The 19,577-nt window shown below is 33.2% G+C and overlaps 2 protein-coding genes across 2 annotated transcripts; both read right to left on the reverse strand.

Moving 5' to 3' along the window:
• Nucleotides 1–353: 353 nt before the first annotated feature.
• Nucleotides 354–11,347, reverse strand: LOC111994446 (UDP-galactose/UDP-glucose transporter 5). Its single transcript, XM_024026333.2, has 11 exons — nucleotides 10,780–11,347; nucleotides 9,149–9,262; nucleotides 8,829–8,921; nucleotides 8,646–8,711; nucleotides 7,823–7,921; nucleotides 6,710–6,789; nucleotides 5,407–5,519; nucleotides 1,189–1,277; nucleotides 1,001–1,087; nucleotides 828–896; nucleotides 354–727 (listed from the first exon to the last, which is right to left on the reverse strand). The coding sequence occupies exons 1-11, from the start codon at nucleotides 10,909–10,911 to the stop codon at nucleotides 608–610; spliced, it is 1,062 nt and encodes a 353-aa protein (XP_023882101.1). The 5' UTR covers nucleotides 10,912–11,347; the 3' UTR covers nucleotides 354–607.
• A 967-nt stretch (nucleotides 11,348–12,314) lies between these two features.
• On the reverse strand, nucleotides 12,315–17,084 carry LOC136067472 (UDP-galactose/UDP-glucose transporter 5-like). Its single transcript, XM_065773393.1, has 6 exons — nucleotides 16,424–17,084; nucleotides 14,788–14,901; nucleotides 14,468–14,560; nucleotides 14,285–14,350; nucleotides 13,462–13,560; nucleotides 12,315–12,428 (listed from the first exon to the last, which is right to left on the reverse strand). Exons 1-6 carry the CDS (start codon nucleotides 16,553–16,555, stop codon nucleotides 12,336–12,338), a joined length of 597 nt encoding a protein of 198 aa, XP_065629465.1. The 5' UTR covers nucleotides 16,556–17,084; the 3' UTR covers nucleotides 12,315–12,335.
• Between the last annotated feature and the right edge of the window lie 2,493 nt (nucleotides 17,085–19,577).

Genomic DNA, 19,577 nt, shown 5'->3' on the forward strand with positions numbered 1-19,577 from the left:
TCAGATTCATCCGTTTTTTTATCGGTAGGCATTGCAAAGGGCCCAAATGCAAGCATATATTGGACTGCACTGCAATGCCTATGGGGTTTGGAATTTGATAATTAAATACCAACAAAGAGAAGATGTAAGTTCGAATGCAAAATGAGCTCAACAACTAATCTCAAAAAATTTCCTTTCTTTCTTTCCTACATTTTTCCCCCCTTAAATTAAACTACTCACCAGAACAAACAAAATTTAGCTTAAGCTACTGCGTTATACAATTTTTTTTTTTAATCATTCCTATTGAAGACCAGACAAACAAAAACAAAAAGCTTAGGCTTTAGTTTTTTTTTTTGATAGATGATTCCTTTGGCTTTAGTTAAGCTATGATTTATCTCCATTAATGGAAAATTTGCGGATTACAAGATGTTTGAACTCTGTATATCAGAAATTATGCTGCTGACTCGCAATTTCAGGTGCATGCAATGCTGTCTGGGTTAAGGTTAAACTTACTCCTGTGTGAGCCTTCTCAGTTTTCAATTTGCAGCTTTACACTTAAAATTAAAGCTGCCTATTAATAGTTAGAGATAGCAAGTGCCAGATCTCATAGCAAACATAAGACTGGCCCTCATACAGGATTCTGCTTCAAAGGACTAGTAGCTCCATTTCCTGTAGGTTCCGGAAGTGAAGGTTTTTGTGGCGGATTTTTCAAGAAGGTTTTTGCATAAAGGGTACCAAAGACAATAACCTGATCAAAATATCCAATGCAGTTTGTTATTGGACTTTTTATAATAATAATAAAAAATGACCAAAAAAATATTCAGGAAAGGATTCAGTATGAGGCTTACAGCTCCAATCCACTGTTCCCAGCTTAGGGGATGGACAAACCACACACACGACAGCATGATGCTAACCAACTACATCAACAATGAGAATTTGAGAAGATTCCATCCATTAGAAGTGTAGTTTTGAGGGACAAATGAAAGTAGATAAATAATTGTTATGGAGACTTATATTTTACCTGTCTTGTGGTCATTATGGTGGCAAACGTAAGGGCGCCAAAATTGCGAATAGTGTAAGAAATGAAAAATTGACTTGCTGTTGCTACCTGCAACGAAAATCATTATTAGAACCGAGTACTGGGTGGGTGCCAAAGATGTTGAAAAATGGGAATAAGATACACTAGTTACCTAAGTAAAGATCACTTACCGTCGAAAGCAATACAATGTCAAAGAAGCAATCATGATGCCTATAAACAAAATCTATTGCTGGAAGTAGATGCCCTTGTAATATAAGACCTATATCAAATGATGAAAATCAACACAGATCAACACCAACAAAAATGCAATTAAAAAGCTCTAATCAAAAAGTAGTACACGATACTCATGCACAGAAAATACACCACAGAAACGTAAGAAGAAAGACCCTATTCTCTTGGTTGGTAGCACAAGATAAGTTCCAGGTAGCTACGATGCCTCCATTACAAAAACACTGACAATAGAGTTGTCATTTTAAGAGAAGGTAAAAAGAAGTATTTAAGCATCTCAAAAGTGTCTTAACGTATCATAGCTGATCCTGGATGTCAGGTTATGCTCCAAAGAAAGATCTGTATAACTATGCATAAAGATGGCACATTGATAAGCTAGCACAGGTTAAATATCAATTCCATAAACGTATATGATGAATATGTATCTTTGCATGTTTGACATGGTATATACATTGAACTTGTGTGCCCTCTGCAAAACACGTGGTACACAAAGTAAAAATTTCTCAGCTTACTGCCACTATATTGCTGAAACACAAAGCTATGTTTCCCTTGCATGACCACACTTTTGACAAAGGCCTAGAATGCTAGAAATTTATCTAAATCTAAGAATAACATGCCTAATAAGTAAAATATTGTCCTTGGAAAAAATATTCTGATAAATCAAACCATATTTATCAAGCTATTATAAGACAGATTTTCTATCATACATAGAGATGAAAAAATCTAGAGTATGAATTTTCAATATCCCAACACACAACAGGTGTCGGTGCTCAAAATAGTTTCTGATACATTATTTTTTTGATAAGTTAGTTTCTGATACGTTATAGTGATTGACATGGCTAAACTTTAAAACAAAAGGGACCTTATTATAATTACACAAATTCTAATTATTTCCATGGATCAATGAAATTAATTCCAATTTGCTTGAGATAAAACATTGTTCATCATCAAAATGGTGCTATTTGGATGGCTATCCCTCATTTTTTAATGTGGTGCATTTGGCGGGAGAGAATCAACCAGTGTATTGAAGATTCTGAAAGGACTATAGCTGATTTAAAACTTTTCTCCTTTAAAACTCTATTAGATTGGATGTCTATCTTAGGAAGTCATTCTATTTTTTGGGTCTATGATTTGATGGATACTTGTAATTTATGTATTTGATTGTTTTGGTCCCCTGTTGTATACTTCCCGTATACTTGGGTGACTCATTATTATGTCTTTGAATAAAATTTCTTTACTTATCAAAAAAAAAAAAATTCTTGAGATAAAACCTTAGTTGTGTTTAATTGAGTTTTCTAAACTACACAGAATAGTGAGAGAAAGCTAAAAAAAAAAAAAAAGAATGACTTTTATATCTGTGAAAGGGTTAATCTTGTCTTGAGACTTCTGCTAAATTAAAAATTAATCCCTGACTGATGGTAACTTCATAGTCAATTTATATATAAAAGCAGAGACCTCATGTGAGAGTGCATAAAGTCCTACCACAAGGCACTCTAATGTTGCATTTAGACTTTTTTACCTCTTTTTATTTAGTTTTTTTTTTTTCACTATTACTCAATAGATCATAGTAACTTATTTTTACTATTGTTTAAATTTAACATTTTTTACCTCTTTTTATTAAGTATTTTTTACCGTTATCTAATAGATCATAGTAACTTCTTTTTACTATTATATCAAATATAAGTTGTTCTAGACAATTAGACCAATTAAACCAAAAGTTATTCACTACAAAATAGACTACCTTTTATAAGTAGACCAAACCTTATGAAAAACTCAAGCCCAGTTATTACCTTACATAATATAACCAATGTTTGACCTTTCTCACGTGTAAGTCAAAGCAAAAACTCTTACCCTCTTACAAACTGTCTTCTTCCTCCCCCACGTATAGATGATACTTCTAGAAAATCTAATTCTCATGAAATCATGTCTCCATTTTTCCCCAATTTCAATTCAATATGTTTTTGTCAATTAATAATGTTCTATGAAATTTATGCAAACAAATTCTCTGTCATCAACCAGTACCAAAAAAAAAAAATCTAGAGATTCTTGAGGTTGTTGAAATAATTGACAAGTGCATATTTCTAAAATTTATAATAACAAAAAGTCTAATAAATAGCATATACTATTTCACAAAATACCATTAATTTAATATTTTCTTTAAATAAATTCAATGATAGGAATGGTAAAAAACATGATCCTATACAAGAAATACCAAAAATACATGCAAAAAAGTTTTCATAGGAGGATTTAGCTTTAAATAATATAAATACAATAGCAAAGATAAAATGCATTCAATGAGATCCTACAAAACAGGTTTGTTAATCATTTCAAATTATACTCATCATTTACGTAAAAAAATAATAATACATCATATTATTTATATCAAAAAATAATACATATTAATTTCAAATTTCATTGCAAGATGTGAACTGTTAGGGTATTGCAACAATAAATAACATTGGTACAACAATCGGTTGATATTACATTTTGTGCATACTTTGTAAAAAAAATGTCAAACCACAAGCAGGATCATTTTGGTATGCAAAATGTGAAACAAAAACAAATCCTTCCATCCCAAAGTTAGAGGCACTCACATTAACTACATACTCTCCAAATATTTATAATATATTTATTTAATTATAACTACTACACACACACACAATTGCGCACACACACACGCACACACAATTGCAAACTACTTTAGATACATGATTCAAATTGAAGTTTTTGATGCAATTGACAAAAAAAAATTTGTGATATTTAATTGAGATGCCGAGAAAATCCTAAATAAATCTACAAGAAATTTTGCTGAAAAATAAACTAAAGTACAACTTATTTAAATTATTTTAAAACTATTGATATTGGAGAAGAAATCCCGCGTGGTTTGGAAAAAAAAAATTAGGAAAAAAATCGATTTTCCTACTTCATTTGAATGAATTCAATCTAAATGATGGTTTTGAAAATTACATAAATGCTAAGATTTTTTATGCACCTTCAAATGACAAAAAGATATGGAAGAGAAAAAAAAATATACAATCCAATATGCTATATTAATTCTTTTTGCTCCACTATTCCAAAATTAACAAAAATAAAAAAATAAAAGCATTTACAAAAAAACTGTCACATCATTGAAATTTAATATAAATGCAAATACCTATGAAAAATCTTAGCGACAAAGTCAAAACTTTGTAAGATGTATTATTAGTGATTAACACAAATGATGCAACAAAAGGAAAAATGATGAAAGCTCAAAAATTGAACAAATATGGATGGACTAAACTTCAAACGTTGAAGATGGAGAAACTGATGATGATAACAAGCGTCACCATACCGCAATAACAAAGCATTGAAGAAACCCAAAAAAAAAAAAAATTGTAATGAAGCTTTTTATTATATCACATAATAAAAATCAATAATATAGAATGAATTAATATGCTTTTATCAACTTTTATTATATAATATTACCCCAAAATTGTTTTAATTATTGCTCATTACTTAAACAAAATAATTATAATAGATAGGGTAAAATATTATTTTGGACCCTAAAGTTTACCAAAAGTTTGTTTTTCACCCCTAAACTTTAAGAAGTTTATTTTTCGTTTCTAAACTATTGAAAAGTTCATATTTCGTTCATAACTATTGAAAACGTTTTATTTATGTCATTAAACTTTACTAAAAGTTTGTTTTTCATCTCTAAACTATTTAAAAAGTTCATTTTTCATCCTTATTTTTGTTTCTATTCTATTAAAAAAACTCTTTATAAAATTTAGGGATAAAAATCAAACTTTTAGTAAAGTTTAAGGACCAAAATAGTATTTTACCCTAATAGATATATGTGTGCAATTTATAATTGTTACTTTTTATGGTAAACTTATTACAAATAAAGTTTTATAATAAATATGCTATAATATATGTATAATATTTTCCAAAATCAAATTTACATAAAACATTATAACATTATCCGTGTATCGCACGGGCAACTTACTAGTTGAATAATAAAATCTTGAACCCATCAAACATATGTCCTAACAATATAACACAGTTTCTCAAAAAAAAAAAAAAAAAAAAAAAAAAGCTCATCCCCCACATATACTGTTCTATAACCAAAATGTAACCAGTATTTAAGAACAAACAAGATAAAACAACAGTAACGAAATTACCTGTCAAGCTAATAATACAAGAACACGATGTTGTGTAGAATATTTGGTTGTGTATTTCCATATGGTAGCCTTTAAAAAGTTTATCTTGGAATGTGCTTGTAAATCCATCAAACCTGTTAATCACACAGATAAGCATCTGAATTCATGGGAAACAAGTAGGCATCCTTCCATTATATCTCATTCAATCATTTAAAAGGTAAACTTAAAGCTAACCCTAAAATGATCTAAAATGGAAATGCCAAACAGTATGCCCACAAGGCAGGGCGAGGCTGGATCATGTGTGCCCCATCCCCTTTTCAGGGAAGGGAAACCCATGCAGGGCAGGACTAGGACAAGGTTGGTTGGAGGTAATGAGGTATTTTGCCATCCCTATTGAGGTGGCTCCAGCATTGATGAGATAGATATGAGAGAGAAGGGAGGGAAGTCCGTGAGAGTGCTGGGAGTGAAACAAGTGTTTTGGGGGATGGTAATAGAATAAATTATATCTATAAATAATTTAAATATTTATACACACTAGGGATGGGGCAAGTTAAGGAAAACCCATTCTTGCCCCATCCCCCTCTTTGGGGTGGGGAGACCCACACAGCCCGGCATGGGCAGGGCAGAATACTTTTGTGCCATCCCTTAGAGGGAGATAAGCAATGAAGAATTAATTAGTATTGCTGTAACGGAGCCAAATGCATATGTATGTCTGTGCAATATAGTTTTATGGGTAGTACTATTAGCATAAACCATCGGTACAATTTTTTTGTTCTTTTTTTATTGGTAATTACACACACCCAAAAAGCATTGGTACAATCTTCCTCTATCATTATAGTGCAGAAACGCTACAACACAAATTTTTTCCCAACAAATTTCACAATTGCTAAGTTGGTCGACTGTGAGTGGTGGACACAATATTCATGGATCCACCACTTTTTTTCCATCACTCACAGCTGACCAACTCAAAAATTGTGAAATTTGTTGTCAAAAAATGGGTGTCTGTAGCATTACTGATTATAGTGTTTCACTTGCCCAATGTGTAAGAAGCAAGCATCAAAGTTTTATTCTTCTCTATTTTTCTTTTTCTTTTTTCTTTCTTCAATAATACTACCTTTTACCTATCAAAAAAAAAAAAAAAATCAAGAGGTATAATACACCAGGGCAGACTTCTTGTAGAAACATAAACACGTCTATGAAACTAATAAATATTTACATTTGAACAGAGAGCGGAAATATGATTAGTATTTAAATTAACAGTAAATGGTAAAGAAATTTGTAAATCAGTCATCATAATAATGAAAGAGAGTTTCAAATAAGATACCCAAGATAACCAAGCATTAGGGAGACGCCCCAAACAGTGTTTTCCCTTCCTTTACTGTATGGATTAATGTCAGCTTCTGCCTACAGTAAAGCAAACACAGAAAAAATAGTTCAGACTACATTCAAGTTAAACACTAGCTGTTAAGGTTCTTGTGCATCATCAACAGTCCATCACAGGAATCACAATTCACCATAATACATATTGTTGAAGTCATGTACAGACATGCTTTCAAATGACCAAATCCAGTGCTTAAACAAATGAAATGACAATGTGGTTATAATAAGGCTAGATGCAGCATTGTCTTAATATACATTCAGATACAAAAGTGGGCTGCATGTGTTCTCAAGTTGTCGAATTGATTATGAAAGTAACCTGAATTGTGTCAGATTTTTCATTGACAGGAGAGAGTCTCAGCAGTTCTGTGGGCAACTATGGAACTAAACAGGACTATAGGGCAGTATGGGTCACTGCACTTCTGTGATAAATAATTTTTTAATAGAAAGGATAACTATTTGTACATAATTTTTAAATCTAAAATGTATGAAAGTAATCCATAAGGGTGGCTAAAATAACAAAGAAACTACTGTGAAGTAGCTTGTTATGTCTACCACGGCTGCTTTTAATATTCATGTCAATGAGCTCTACCTCAAATGGCACATTTTCCACTTGTAAAAGCAAGGTGAAGGGCAAGGTTATGGGTTCAAGACCCATTGAATGCATGTGTAAAAAAAAACCCTAGTCTCTGTGGTGCCCAATGCCTTGGGTTCAAACCCCACCTCCCAACTTTTTACCTATCAAATAAAACCCTAATACACATGATGTATACAATATCAAACACCTCAAATTTAACATCTAAAATTTGAACCACAGCCTTCAGCCACTAATGTAGCACCTTAGAAATAAAGATACAAACCACCACGTGAACTAAAAAGGAAAGTAGCAAACCACTGAACCTTAGCTCAAGTCATAAAAGGTGCAGGTAGGTCTTAGGTTCATATAATCATATCTTAACAATATCATTTAAAAATAAATAAAAAGGAAGAGGAAGAATAAGAAGAAAGAAAAGCCTTGAAACATCAGAGTAAGAATTGGAGATATGACCACAGTCATTACCGGATATAGAATAAATACTGAACAACCCAGGGTCACTAGAAAAGCCAACAAATAGTCACGTCCCTTGTATGTTTTCTGCATAATAAGAGTGCCCCAAACCTGTATAATGATAAGAAAATAATGAGTAAGATTTACCACTTACTATGTATAACAAGTAACAACTAGCATAACATGGAGAGGAACAAATATTTCCATGTCAAAAATAAGGATACAAGTTATGCAATTCATCAATTGACTGTAAACAATACCGTATTTGCAGGACAGAATCAATTACCCATAAATTAAATAGCATCTATTGGGAATTTTTAAAATCAAAGGACAACTTTAGACCATTAGATTCTAGATCTAAACTTAATCAGATGATTTTCACTAGGGAAAAGGTGAAGGCAAAAAAAAAATGTTTCAGCAAAGCCATCACTTCACCTAATCTTCAGAATGCCTGTATCAGACAAATTATTCTATGGAAGGAACTCATACGGGATAAAGAGTGACGAAATGATTACAATGAAACCAATTCCAAAATTCGAGACTCAAAAGAGATAACAGAAACAGATATACACAAACTTTCCACTTTCCACTTTCCAGTTATTACAAAGGAACAGCACCATCAGAATGCACAATGTGAAGCACCATAACAACCAGTTATTCATTTACATAAGTAGCAAAAATAAAAGGTTATTAAAATAATCAGCAAACCAACTAGCCATTGTAATCCATCAAAAAGTATGATCATCTTAGCAAAAAAACAGTTTTAACCCACTGAAAGAAACTTAAATGCATGCATACTGTAAATGCCACAAAAAATAATGCACAATTAACTTACCATAACAGGAATCATTTTGGCACACTTAGCAAGCGTCTGAACAGGAAAACTGACATATTTGAGGGCCTGCAGCAAGCTTTGTGTCATTAAAGTGAATATTATTTATCATCTTGCTGAAAGCAAATTATTTCTACCCCGTAGGGTATAATCCTGTTAAGAGACATGAAGATGTAGACAGCTTACCTCATACTGACATGTGGTGGTTAGTATGTTTGATACTGATACAAGGCAGTACTTGTAAACTGGAGCCACTGGGTCCAAGGCTTTTTTACTTGCCTAGAAATAAAAGATTAATATGACAATGAGTATGCTGGTCTGAGTAGCTACTAAAGCAACAAAAGACACTCTATGAGTACAATGGCATTAGGTCAGTTACAGGTTAAACAAAGTTGAAAATTGCCGACTGTTTGATCATCAGTTTTACTGTCTATGAATCAACTTCTACTCCCTCTAAAACCCTACCCAAAAGTACAAATAGCATATGGATATCAACAGATACTCACCAGTAAAGCACATGCAGAGACGGCAGATGTTGTTATTCGGTTGCAGAAAACAAGAAACAATGAGTATTTAAAATATTCTTTGTTCACCCCATATGGGACTCTCATGATCTTTTCCTGCACGAAACGAAATTTCACAAATTGCTTTATGTAAGAATAAACAATACTTACTTAAGGACGGTTACCACGTACTTTAATAAGAACATTTAAACCTCTTCATTGAAAGAAAAAAATATACAAGAGGCCAAAGCACACAGGAAGTGTACTGAGGGTGCATGAGAACAAAAGAACTAAGAATTATAAAGACTACATCTATCGAGCAAATCAGACAAAGAAAAAAAGAAAATCCCCCAAAGCAGTTGTCCACCTAAACAATGTCTGGAAAAAAGACATCTTCAAGTCTTGAATTGACCTCTCAGCACCTACAAAGATCTGCGCACTCCTCTCCCTCCAGATACCCCATATCATACAGTGAGTGACCATATTCCAAATCCCCCCATTTCTATGTTTCCTAAACTTGCCTGGCCAGCTAGCATGAAGCTCCAATACGTCCTTGGGCAATCCGAAAAGAGTAAACACCATACTCCACACCTTGCTGTCTATCAGGCAATGCAATAGTAGGTGGTTAGTAGACTCCCCTCCCCTGCCCTCTTACACCCACAACACCAATCAATAATAACCAGCCAACGCTTCCTCAGACTGTCATTAGTCAGGATTCTCCCCAACGCCGCCATCCAAACAAAACAAAAAAAACTGATCTTTGGAGGCACTTTGGAGCTCCACACAGCCTTCCAAGGAAAAGACACCTGAGAAGGGGGATTGTTATTGTAACACTTTATAGTACAATTTAATATCAAAAATTCCCCAAGAAGCCGGTTTCCACCACGGCTCACCCATCCCATCTCCTTTCCAGACACCAGAATACAGTAAGTCCATAAAGGACGAGACTGATTCTAATTCCCAATCTTGAACCGATCAGCTGAAATTAATATTCCAGAAATATCTATCCCCCGAGAAAGAAATTAGCTCTGCCACTGTAGCATCTCCTGAGTCGAGCAATGCCGTATATAACTTATATAGTGCACTGTGCAAACTAGCTCTCTCACGGTATAAGTACAATTAGCACATGGCACAAGTGATGCGCCTATGTTTACAAAATTAAAATCCTCACCTAGAACGAAACACCTAAGTTTCTGATTATGAAAGGACAAGCCAATAGAAAGCTTTACATATGATTTCTACAATGGCCATCCAGTTTTCTGAAACAGATCAACAAACTCCCCAAAAAAAAAAAAAACCAAAGGTAAAAATTATATCACTCGATTTCGACGGCCTAACATCAGCCGTGTATGTATGTACATATAAATGACTCCATTTAATCGATTCAAAAGGTTAACCGAATCCGAATTAGATCGTCATTTTGATAAAAATGAGCCAAAAAAGAAAAAAGAAAAGAAGGAATTTATATGAATGGCAAAATGCACATATGATTAAAGCAACCAAAACTAATCTAAGATCATACTAACTAGAAACAAAGGGCAAATTTTTGCAATCAATACCCTAAATACAAATAAATAAAGGAATTGAAATTTATATATAAAAATTAAAATAAAATAAAAAAGAAAAAAGAAAACCTGTAGAACACCATAGGTGACGAGGGTGAGCATGATTCCAAGGATAGCGAAAACAGCTTTCCCAAACTTGCTCTCTTTCCAAGAACTACTACTACTTAGAACTGATGCTGGTTCCGCTGCTGGTTCCGCCATAGCCCATTCACAGTCACACACACACGCACGCACACAAACACGAAAACCACAACGCAGTACCGCTAAATTTTGATTACTGGAGAATTTAAACAAGTAATCGAATTTGTTATTAGAAAGAAAAACATGGAGAAAAAACAGAGAGATTATTAATTAAATACTATTATGACTATTATAATACGGCGTCGTTTTTAAATGAGAAAGAGAGCGATTGAAGTGGGAGTGAGGCCGTAGATTTAGGATCGAAGAGAGAGAGAGAGAGAGCGAGAGAGAGGAAAAGAAGGCAGAAAAGGATAACTAATTTTTTTTTTTAATATATATAAATAAAAGAAGTGTGTATTAATTATTAAATGTAGAGCAAGTAGAAGTCCTTCTCGTTCAGTCGGTCGTCTCTCTTTTTTGTAGAGTCAAGAGCCCTTCGCTTTCTGGGAGCTCGGCTAAAAAATAAAAAGAAAGAACTCAAGAAGAAGAAGAAGAAGAAATTGCCACCTCAGCGTGGCAGCCCCCACTGACACTGTGCACTTTCGATGTTGGTACTTGGTACTTGGTTGGTAGTGTAGTGACTAGAAGGGGAGGTCATTAAACTCATTATGTTAAGTTTGGTCAAATTTTCTATTCTTGTTTTATTTATTATTTCTAGAAGAATTCTTGTTTGATTTGGTGCCCCTTGTCTGAACCCATTTAATTGTTGCATGACAGCGTGACTGATCTTTATCTAATGAGATTGTTTCTGGAAATACCTAAATTTATACCCTGAAATACCTTCTTTTTTTCTTTTTTCTTTTTTTGAATATTAAGAGCCTATTTAGTAAATGCGTTTAAATAATAATTTTTGGTTTTTTTAGAAATATGTATAAATAAAAAAGTGTATAAAAATACGTATAATATTATTTAAAAATTAAAAATATGTGTTTAAAATAATGTACCAAACAGCCTTAAAAGCACGTTTGGTACATAGTAATTATTCCATGGAAATAGGAATAAATATTACAATGAATACATTAAATTGGAATGTAATAAAATATTACTATTCATTAATTTGGTGACCGTTTAAGAATAAAATCCTGAATATGCATCCATAATTTAGTAGAGTATAAAAAGAAAGTGTAATTAAATCATTTTTAAGTCAAATTTTCTAAAATATACTTATTTTAGTGTGTTCAAAATGAATCTAATAATTAACAATAAGGAAAATTTATTTTCTTTCCTTTTGAAGATGTGGTAACTAATGGATTTTTAGAAAAAAAAAAAAAAAAAATCAAGAGGTATAATACACCAGGGCAGACTTCTTGTAGAAACATAAACACGTCTATGAAACTAATAAATATTTACATTTGAACAGAGAGCGGAAATATGATTAGTATTTAAATTAACAGTAAATGGTAAAGAAATTTGTAAATCAGTCATCATAATAATGAAAGAGAGTTTCAAATAAGATACCCAAGATAACCAAGCATTAGGGAGACGCCCCAAACAGTGTTTTCCCTTCCTTTACTGTATGGATTAATGTCAGCTTCTGCCTACAGTAAAGCAAACACAGAAAAAATAGTTCAGACTACATTCAAGTTAAACACTAGCTGTTAAGGTTCTTGTGCATCATCAACAGTCCATCACAGGAATCACAATTCACCATAATACATATTGTTGAAGTCATGTACAGACATGCTTTCAAATGACCAAATCCAGCGCTTAAACAAATGAAATGACAATGTGGTTATAATAAGGCTAGATGCAGCATTGTCTTAATATACATTCAGATACAAAAGTGGGCTGCATGTGTTCTCAAGTTGTCGAATTGATTATGAAAGTAACCTGAATTGTGTCAGATTTTTCATTGACAGGAGAGAGTCTCAGCAGTTCTGTGGGCAACTATGGAACTAAACAGGACTATAGGGCAGTATGGGTCACTGCACTTCTGTGATAAATAATTTTTTAATAGAAAGGATAACTATTTGTACATAATTTTTAAATCTAAAATGTATGAAAGTAATCCATAAGGGTGGCTAAAATAACAAAGAAACTACTGTGAAGTAGCTTGTTATGTCTACCACGGCTGCTTTTAATATTCATGTCAATGAGCTCTACCTCAAATGGCACATTTTCCACTTGTAAAAGCAAGGTGAAGGGCAAGGTTATGGGTTCAAGACCCATTGAATGCATGTGTAAAAAAAAACCCTAGTCTCTGTGGTGCCCAATGCCTTGGGTTCAAACCCCACCTCCCAACTTTTTACCTATCAAATAAAACCCTAATACACATGATGTATACAATATCAAACACCTCAAATTTAACATCTAAAATTTGAACCACAGCCTTCAGCCACTAATGTAGCACCTTAGAAATAAAGATACAAACCACCACGTGAACTAAAAAGGAAAGTAGCAAACCACTGAACCTTAGCTCAAGTCATAAAAGGTGCAGGTAGGTCTTAGGTTCATATAATCATATCTTAACAATATCATTTAAAAATAAATAAAAAGGAAGAGGAAGAATAAGAAGAAAGAAAAGCCTTGAAACATCAGAGTAAGAATTGGAGATATGACCACAGTCATTACCGGATATAGAATAAATACTGAACAACCCAGGGTCACTAGAAAAGCCAACAAATAGTCACGTCCCTTGTATGTTTTCTGCATAATAAGAGTGCCCCAAACCTGTATAATGATAAGAAAATAATGAGTAAGATTTACCACTTACTATGTATAACAAGTAACAACTAGCATAACATGGAGAGGAACAAATATTTCCATGTCAAAAATAAGGATACAAGTTATGCAATTCATCAATTGACTGTAAACAATACCGTATTTGCAGGACAGAATCAATTACCCATAAATTAAATAGCATCTATTGGGAATTTTTAAAATCAAAGGACAACTTTAGACCATTAGATTCTAGATCTAAACTTAATCAGATGATTTTCACTAGGGAAAAGGTGAAGGCAAAAAAAAAATGTTTCAGCAAAGCCATCACTTCACCTAATCTTCAGAATGCCTGTATCAGACAAATTATTCTATGGAAGGAACTCATACGGGATAAAGAGTGACGAAATGATTACAATGAAACCAATTCCAAAATTCGAGACTCAAAAGAGATAACAGAAACAGATATACACAAACTTTCCACTTTCCACTTTCCAGTTATTACAAAGGAACAGCACCATCAGAATGCACAATGTGAAGCACCATAACAACCAGTTATTCATTTACATAAGTAGCAAAAATAAAAGGTTATTAAAATAATCAGCAAACCAACTAGCCATTGTAATCCATCAAAAAGTATGATCATCTTAGCAAAAAAACAGTTTTAACCCACTGAAAGAAACTTAAATGCATGCATACTGTAAATGCCACAAAAAATAATGCACAATTAACTTACCATAACAGGAATCATTTTGGCACACTTAGCAAGCGTCTGAACAGGAAAACTGACATATTTGAGGGCCTGCAGCAAGCTTTGTGTCATTAAAGTGAATATTATTTATCATCTTGCTGAAAGCAAATTATTTCTACCCCGTAGGGTATAATCCTGTTAAGAGACATGAAGATGTAGACAGCTTACCTCATACTGACATGTGGTGGTTAGTATGTTTGATACTGATACAAGGCAGTACTTGTAAACTGGAGCCACTGGGTCCAAGGCTTTTTTACTTGCCTAGAAATAAAAGATTAATATGACAATGAGTATGCTGGTCTGAGTAGCTACTAAAGCAACAAAAGACACTCTATGAGTACAATGGCATTAGGTCAGTTACAGGTTAAACAAAGTTGAAAATTGCCGACTGTTTGATCATCAGTTTTACTGTCTATGAATCAACTTCTACTCCCTCTAAAACCCTACCCAAAAGTACAAATAGCATATGGATATCAACAGATACTCACCAGTAAAGCACATGCAGAGACGGCAGATGTTGTTATTCGGTTGCAGAAAACAAGAAACAATGAGTATTTAAAATATTCTTTGTTCACCCCATATGGGACTCTCATGATCTTTTCCTGCACGAAACGAAATTTCACAAATTGCTTTATGTAAGAATAAACAATACTTACTTAAGGACGGTTACCACGTACTTTAATAAGAACATTTAAACCTCTTCATTGAAAGAAAAAAATATACAAGAGGCCAAAGCACACAGGAAGTGTACTGAGGGTGCATGAGAACAAAAGAACTAAGAATTATAAAGACTACATCTATCGAGCAAATCAGACAAAGAAAAAAAGAAAATCCCCCAAAGCAGTTGTCCACCTAAACAATGTCTGGAAAAAAGACATCTTCAAGTCTTGAATTGACCTCTCAGCACCTACAAAGATCTGCGCACTCCTCTCCCTCCAGATACCCCATATCATACAGTGAGTGACCATATTCCAAATCCCCCCATTTCTATGTTTCCTAAACTTGCCTGGCCAGCTAGCATGAAGCTCCAATACGTCCTTGGGCAATCCGAAAAGAGTAAACACCATACTCCACACCTTGCTGTCTATCAGGCAATGCAATAGTAGGTGGTTAGTAGACTCCCCTCCCCTGCCCTCTTACACCCACAACACCAATCAATAATAACCAGCCAACGCTTCCTCAGACTGTCATTAGTCAGGATTCTCCCCAACGCCGCCATCCAAACAAAAAAAAAAAAAAAAACTGATCTTTGGAGGCACTTTGGAGCTCCACACAGCCTTCCAAGGAAAAGACACCTGAGAAGGGGGATTGTTATTGTAACACTTTATGGTACAATTTAATATCAAAAATTCCCCGAGAAGCCGGTTTCCACCACAGCTCACCCATCCCATCTCCTTTCCACACACCAGAATACAGTAAGTCCATAAAGGACGAGACTGATTCTAATTCCCAATCTTGAACCGATCAGCTGAAATTAATATTCCAGAAATATCTATCCCCCGAGAAAGAAATTAGCTCTGCCACTGAAGCATCTCCTGAGTCGAGCAATGCCATATATAACTTATATAGTGCACTGTGCAAACTAGCTCTCTCACGGTATAAGTACAATTAGCACATGGCACAAGTGATGCGCCTATGTTTACAAAATTAAAATCCTCACCTAGAACGAAACACCTAAGTTTCTGATTATGAAAGGACAAGCCAATAGAAAGCTTTACATATGATTTCTACAATGGCCATCCAGTTTTCTGAAACAGATCAACAAACTCCCCCAAAAAAAAAAAAAAAAAAAGGTAAAAATTATATCACTCGATTTCGACGGCCTAACATCAGCCGTGTATGTATGTACATATAAATGACTCCATTTAATCGATTCAAAAGGTTAACCGAATCCGAATTAGATCGTCATTTTGATAAAAATGAGCCAAAAAAGAAAAAAGAAAAGAAGGAATTTATATGAATGGCAAAATGCACATATGATTAAAGCAACCAAAACTAATCTAAGATCATACTAACTAGAAACAAAGGGCAAATTTTTGCAATCAATACCCTAAATACAAATAAATAAAGGAATTGAAATTTATATATAAAAATTAAAATAAAATAAAAAAGAAAAAAGAAAACCTGTAGAACACCATAGGTGACGAGGGTGAGCATGATTCCAAGGATAGCGAAAACAGCTTTCCCAAACTTGCTCTCTTTCCAAGAACTACTACTACTTAGAACTGATGCTGGTTCCGCTGCTGGTTCCGCCATAGCCCATTCACAGTCACACACACACGCACGCACACAAACACGAAAACCACAACGCAGTACCGCTAAATTTTGATTACTGGAGAATTTAAACAAGTAATCGAATTTGTTATTAGAAAGAAAAACATGGAGAAAAAACAGAGAGATTATTAATTAAATACTATTATGACTATTATAATACGGCGTCGTTTTTAAATGAGAAAGAGAGCGATTGAAGTGGGAGTGAGGCCGTAGATTTAGGATCGAAGAGAGAGAGCGAGAGAGAGGAAAAGAAGGCAGAAAAGGATAACTAATTTTTTTTTTAATATATATAAATAAAAGAAGTGTGTATTAATTATTAAATGTAGAGCAAGTAGAAGTCCTTCTCGTTCAGTCGGTCGTCTCTCTTTTTTGTAGAGTCAAGAGTCCTTCGCTTTCTGGGAGCTCGGCTAAAAAATAAAAAGAGAGAACTCAAGAAGAAGAAGAAGAAGAAGAAGAAGAAGAAATTGCCACCTCAGCGTGGCAGCCCCCACTGACACTGTGCACTTTCGATGTTGGTACTTGGTACTTGGTTGGTAGTGCAGTGACCAGGAGGGGAGGTCATTAAACTCATTATGTTAAGTTTGGTCAAATTTTCTATTCTTGTTTTATTTATTATTTCTAGAAGAATTCTTGTTTGATTTGGTGCCCCGTGTCTGAACCCATTTAATTGTTGCATGACAGCGTGACTGATCTTTATCTAATGAGATTGTTTCTGGAAATACCTAAATTTATACCCTGAAATACTTTTTTTTTTTTTCTTTTTTATACCAAGGGCCCATTTGGTACATATATTTAAATAACAATTTTTGATTATTTTTAGAAATACGTATAAGTGAAAAGTGTGTGAAAATACATATAATATTTTTTTAAAACTGAAAATATGTGTTTAAAATAATATATCAAACAGTCCTAAAGGCACGTTTGGTATACAGTAATAATTATTACATGAGAATAGAAATAAGTATTACAATAAATACATTAAGTTGGAATGTAATAAAATATTACTATTCATTAATTTGGTGACCGTTTAAGAATAAAATCCTGAATATGCATCCATAATTTAGTAGAGTATAAAAAGAAGGTGTAATTAAATCATTTTTAAGTCAAATTTTCTAAAATATACTTATTTTAGTGTGTTCAAAATGAATCTAATAATTAACAATAAGGAAAATTTATTTTCTTTCCTTTTGAAGATGTGGTAACTAATGGATTTTTAGGAAAAAAAAAAATTTTAAAAGTTATTACATAAGGTGAAAGAATAGATATTCGGTACTTTTGATAAGGAATAGTTATTCCTCATTTTGAAGAATAACAATTCATTGTAATAAAAATATAACAAAACAACTGAATAGTTATGCCATAAGAATATCTATTACATTACATTGTCTATTACAGTCTATCAAACGCACCCTAAGTATTTTTAACACACACATGAGAATATACACCACTGTAAGTTTCAGAAATATTTTTTTGGTTCTTACATTTTGCAACATTTCCGTTTTGGTATCTACTTTTATTTTTACTGTTTTTAGTTCCAAAATAAAAAACGAGTTCCATTTTGGTTCCTACCATCATCTCACTAACGAAAATTGTCTATGTGGCAAACGAAGTGAACTGTTGGCACACATAATGTTGACGTGGCTATTAAAATAATAATAATAATAAATTTTATTTGACATTTACAAAATGCCACATTAGCATCTAAATTTATCAATTTTAACTAAATAAACAAATTAAAAACAGAATTAAAAACTAAAAATCACATGAATTGAAATCTAACTTTATCTTAAACAAGAACACAAACTCAACAAATTTAAAGCCCATAAAATTAACATTAGATACACATCAACACAAAATTAAATATGAAAAAATCCAAAGAATCAATCCCCCACACCACCAAAACATCAAAACTTATTATAGATTTCACTTTCAAACCACAAGTCCACTCACATTTCCTTTTCTTTCTTTTTTTTCATTATAGTTCGGGAGAACACTTAACTTTTCTTCCATTTTCTTATACTTTTTGAGAAACCAAACACTAAAACACTAAACTCAAACCCGAGCTCTCTCTCTCTCTCTCTCTCTCTCTCTCTCTCTCTCTCTCTCTCTCTCGACCGAAACTCATTGCTAAAGACCTAATCCAAAACACTAAACTCAAACCCGAGCTCTCTCTCTCTCTCTCTCTCTCTCTCTCTCTCTCTCTCTCTCTCAGCCGAAACTCATTGCTAAAGACCTAATCCCTCCTTTCTTCTCTCATCTCAAATTCAAGCTCTCTCTTTCTTTCTCTTCTCTCATGGCCGATCCATCTCATGACTGAAAACTCCTGACCGATCATCTTCTCTAAATCCATGACAAAAGACCCATGGTCGAAACCCATGGCTGACCAAAATCTCATCTTCTCTCTCGCTCTCTCTAAACCCAGATCGATAGTGGTTAGGTGGGTCACCGTGGTTTGATCTAACCAGATCTGAAATTGATGATGATTGGCTTGTGTTTTGGTGTATTTTATTGATGAGGATTGGCTTTGGGTTTTAGTATTTTTGTTTTTGTGTTTTTTATATGACCGTGGTTTGAATTGTGTTAGAATTACTGAGGTTGATCATGGTTTTGTATGTGTTTTTTCTTGTTTGGTTGCTAAGAAAATACAAGAAAAGAGAAGAAAACCTTGAAATTTTAATTTTTTGGGCAACCATGTTCTTGGGGAAGAACATGAAGAACAATCAATCATTTTCTAGGGAAGAACATGTAGAAACAATCTAAATTATCTTCCAAGTTCCAACGTAATAATGAAAAGAAAAGAAAACTTTATTTTAATTATTATTTAAATAACTAAATAATAACTAAAATTTTATTTTATTTTAAAATAATTAAAGAAAAGAAAAAACAATGACATGGTTTTTTTTTTTAATATTTAAAATGTTGACATGAAATTATTTGAATGCCAAATAATAAATTTTATTATTATTTTAATGGCCATGTAGGCGTTATGTGTGCCAATTGTGCA

The sequence above is a fragment of the Quercus suber genome, unplaced genomic scaffold, assembly GCF_002906115.3.
Source record: "Quercus suber isolate HL8 unplaced genomic scaffold, Cork oak 2.0 scaffold_74, whole genome shotgun sequence".
NCBI classification, from domain to species: domain Eukaryota; kingdom Viridiplantae; phylum Streptophyta; class Magnoliopsida; order Fagales; family Fagaceae; genus Quercus; species Quercus suber.

Excerpts from the sequence above, each read along its gene's own strand:
- LOC111994446 (XM_024026333.2), bottom strand. The coding sequence starts at position 10,911 with ATGGCGGAACCAGCAGCGGAACCAGCATCAGTTCTAAGTAGTAGTAGT. Across the intron at positions 8,922-9,148 it reads TCTCTGCATGTGCTTTACTG|GCAAGTAAAAAAGCCTTGGA; the intron begins GTGAGTATCTGT and ends TTTTATTTCTAG. Across the intron at positions 1,278-5,406 it reads TTGTATTATTAGCTTGACAG|GTCTTATATTACAAGGGCAT; the intron begins GTAATTTCGTTA and ends CATTTGATATAG.
- LOC136067472 (XM_065773393.1), bottom strand. The coding sequence starts at position 16,555 with ATGGCGGAACCAGCAGCGGAACCAGCATCAGTTCTAAGTAGTAGTAGT. Across the intron at positions 14,902-16,423 it reads TCACCTATGGTGTTCTACAG|GAAAAGATCATGAGAGTCCC; the intron begins GTTTTCTTTTTT and ends CGTTTCGTGCAG. Across the intron at positions 14,561-14,787 it reads TCTCTGCATGTGCTTTACTG|GCAAGTAAAAAAGCCTTGGA; the intron begins GTGAGTATCTGT and ends TTTTATTTCTAG.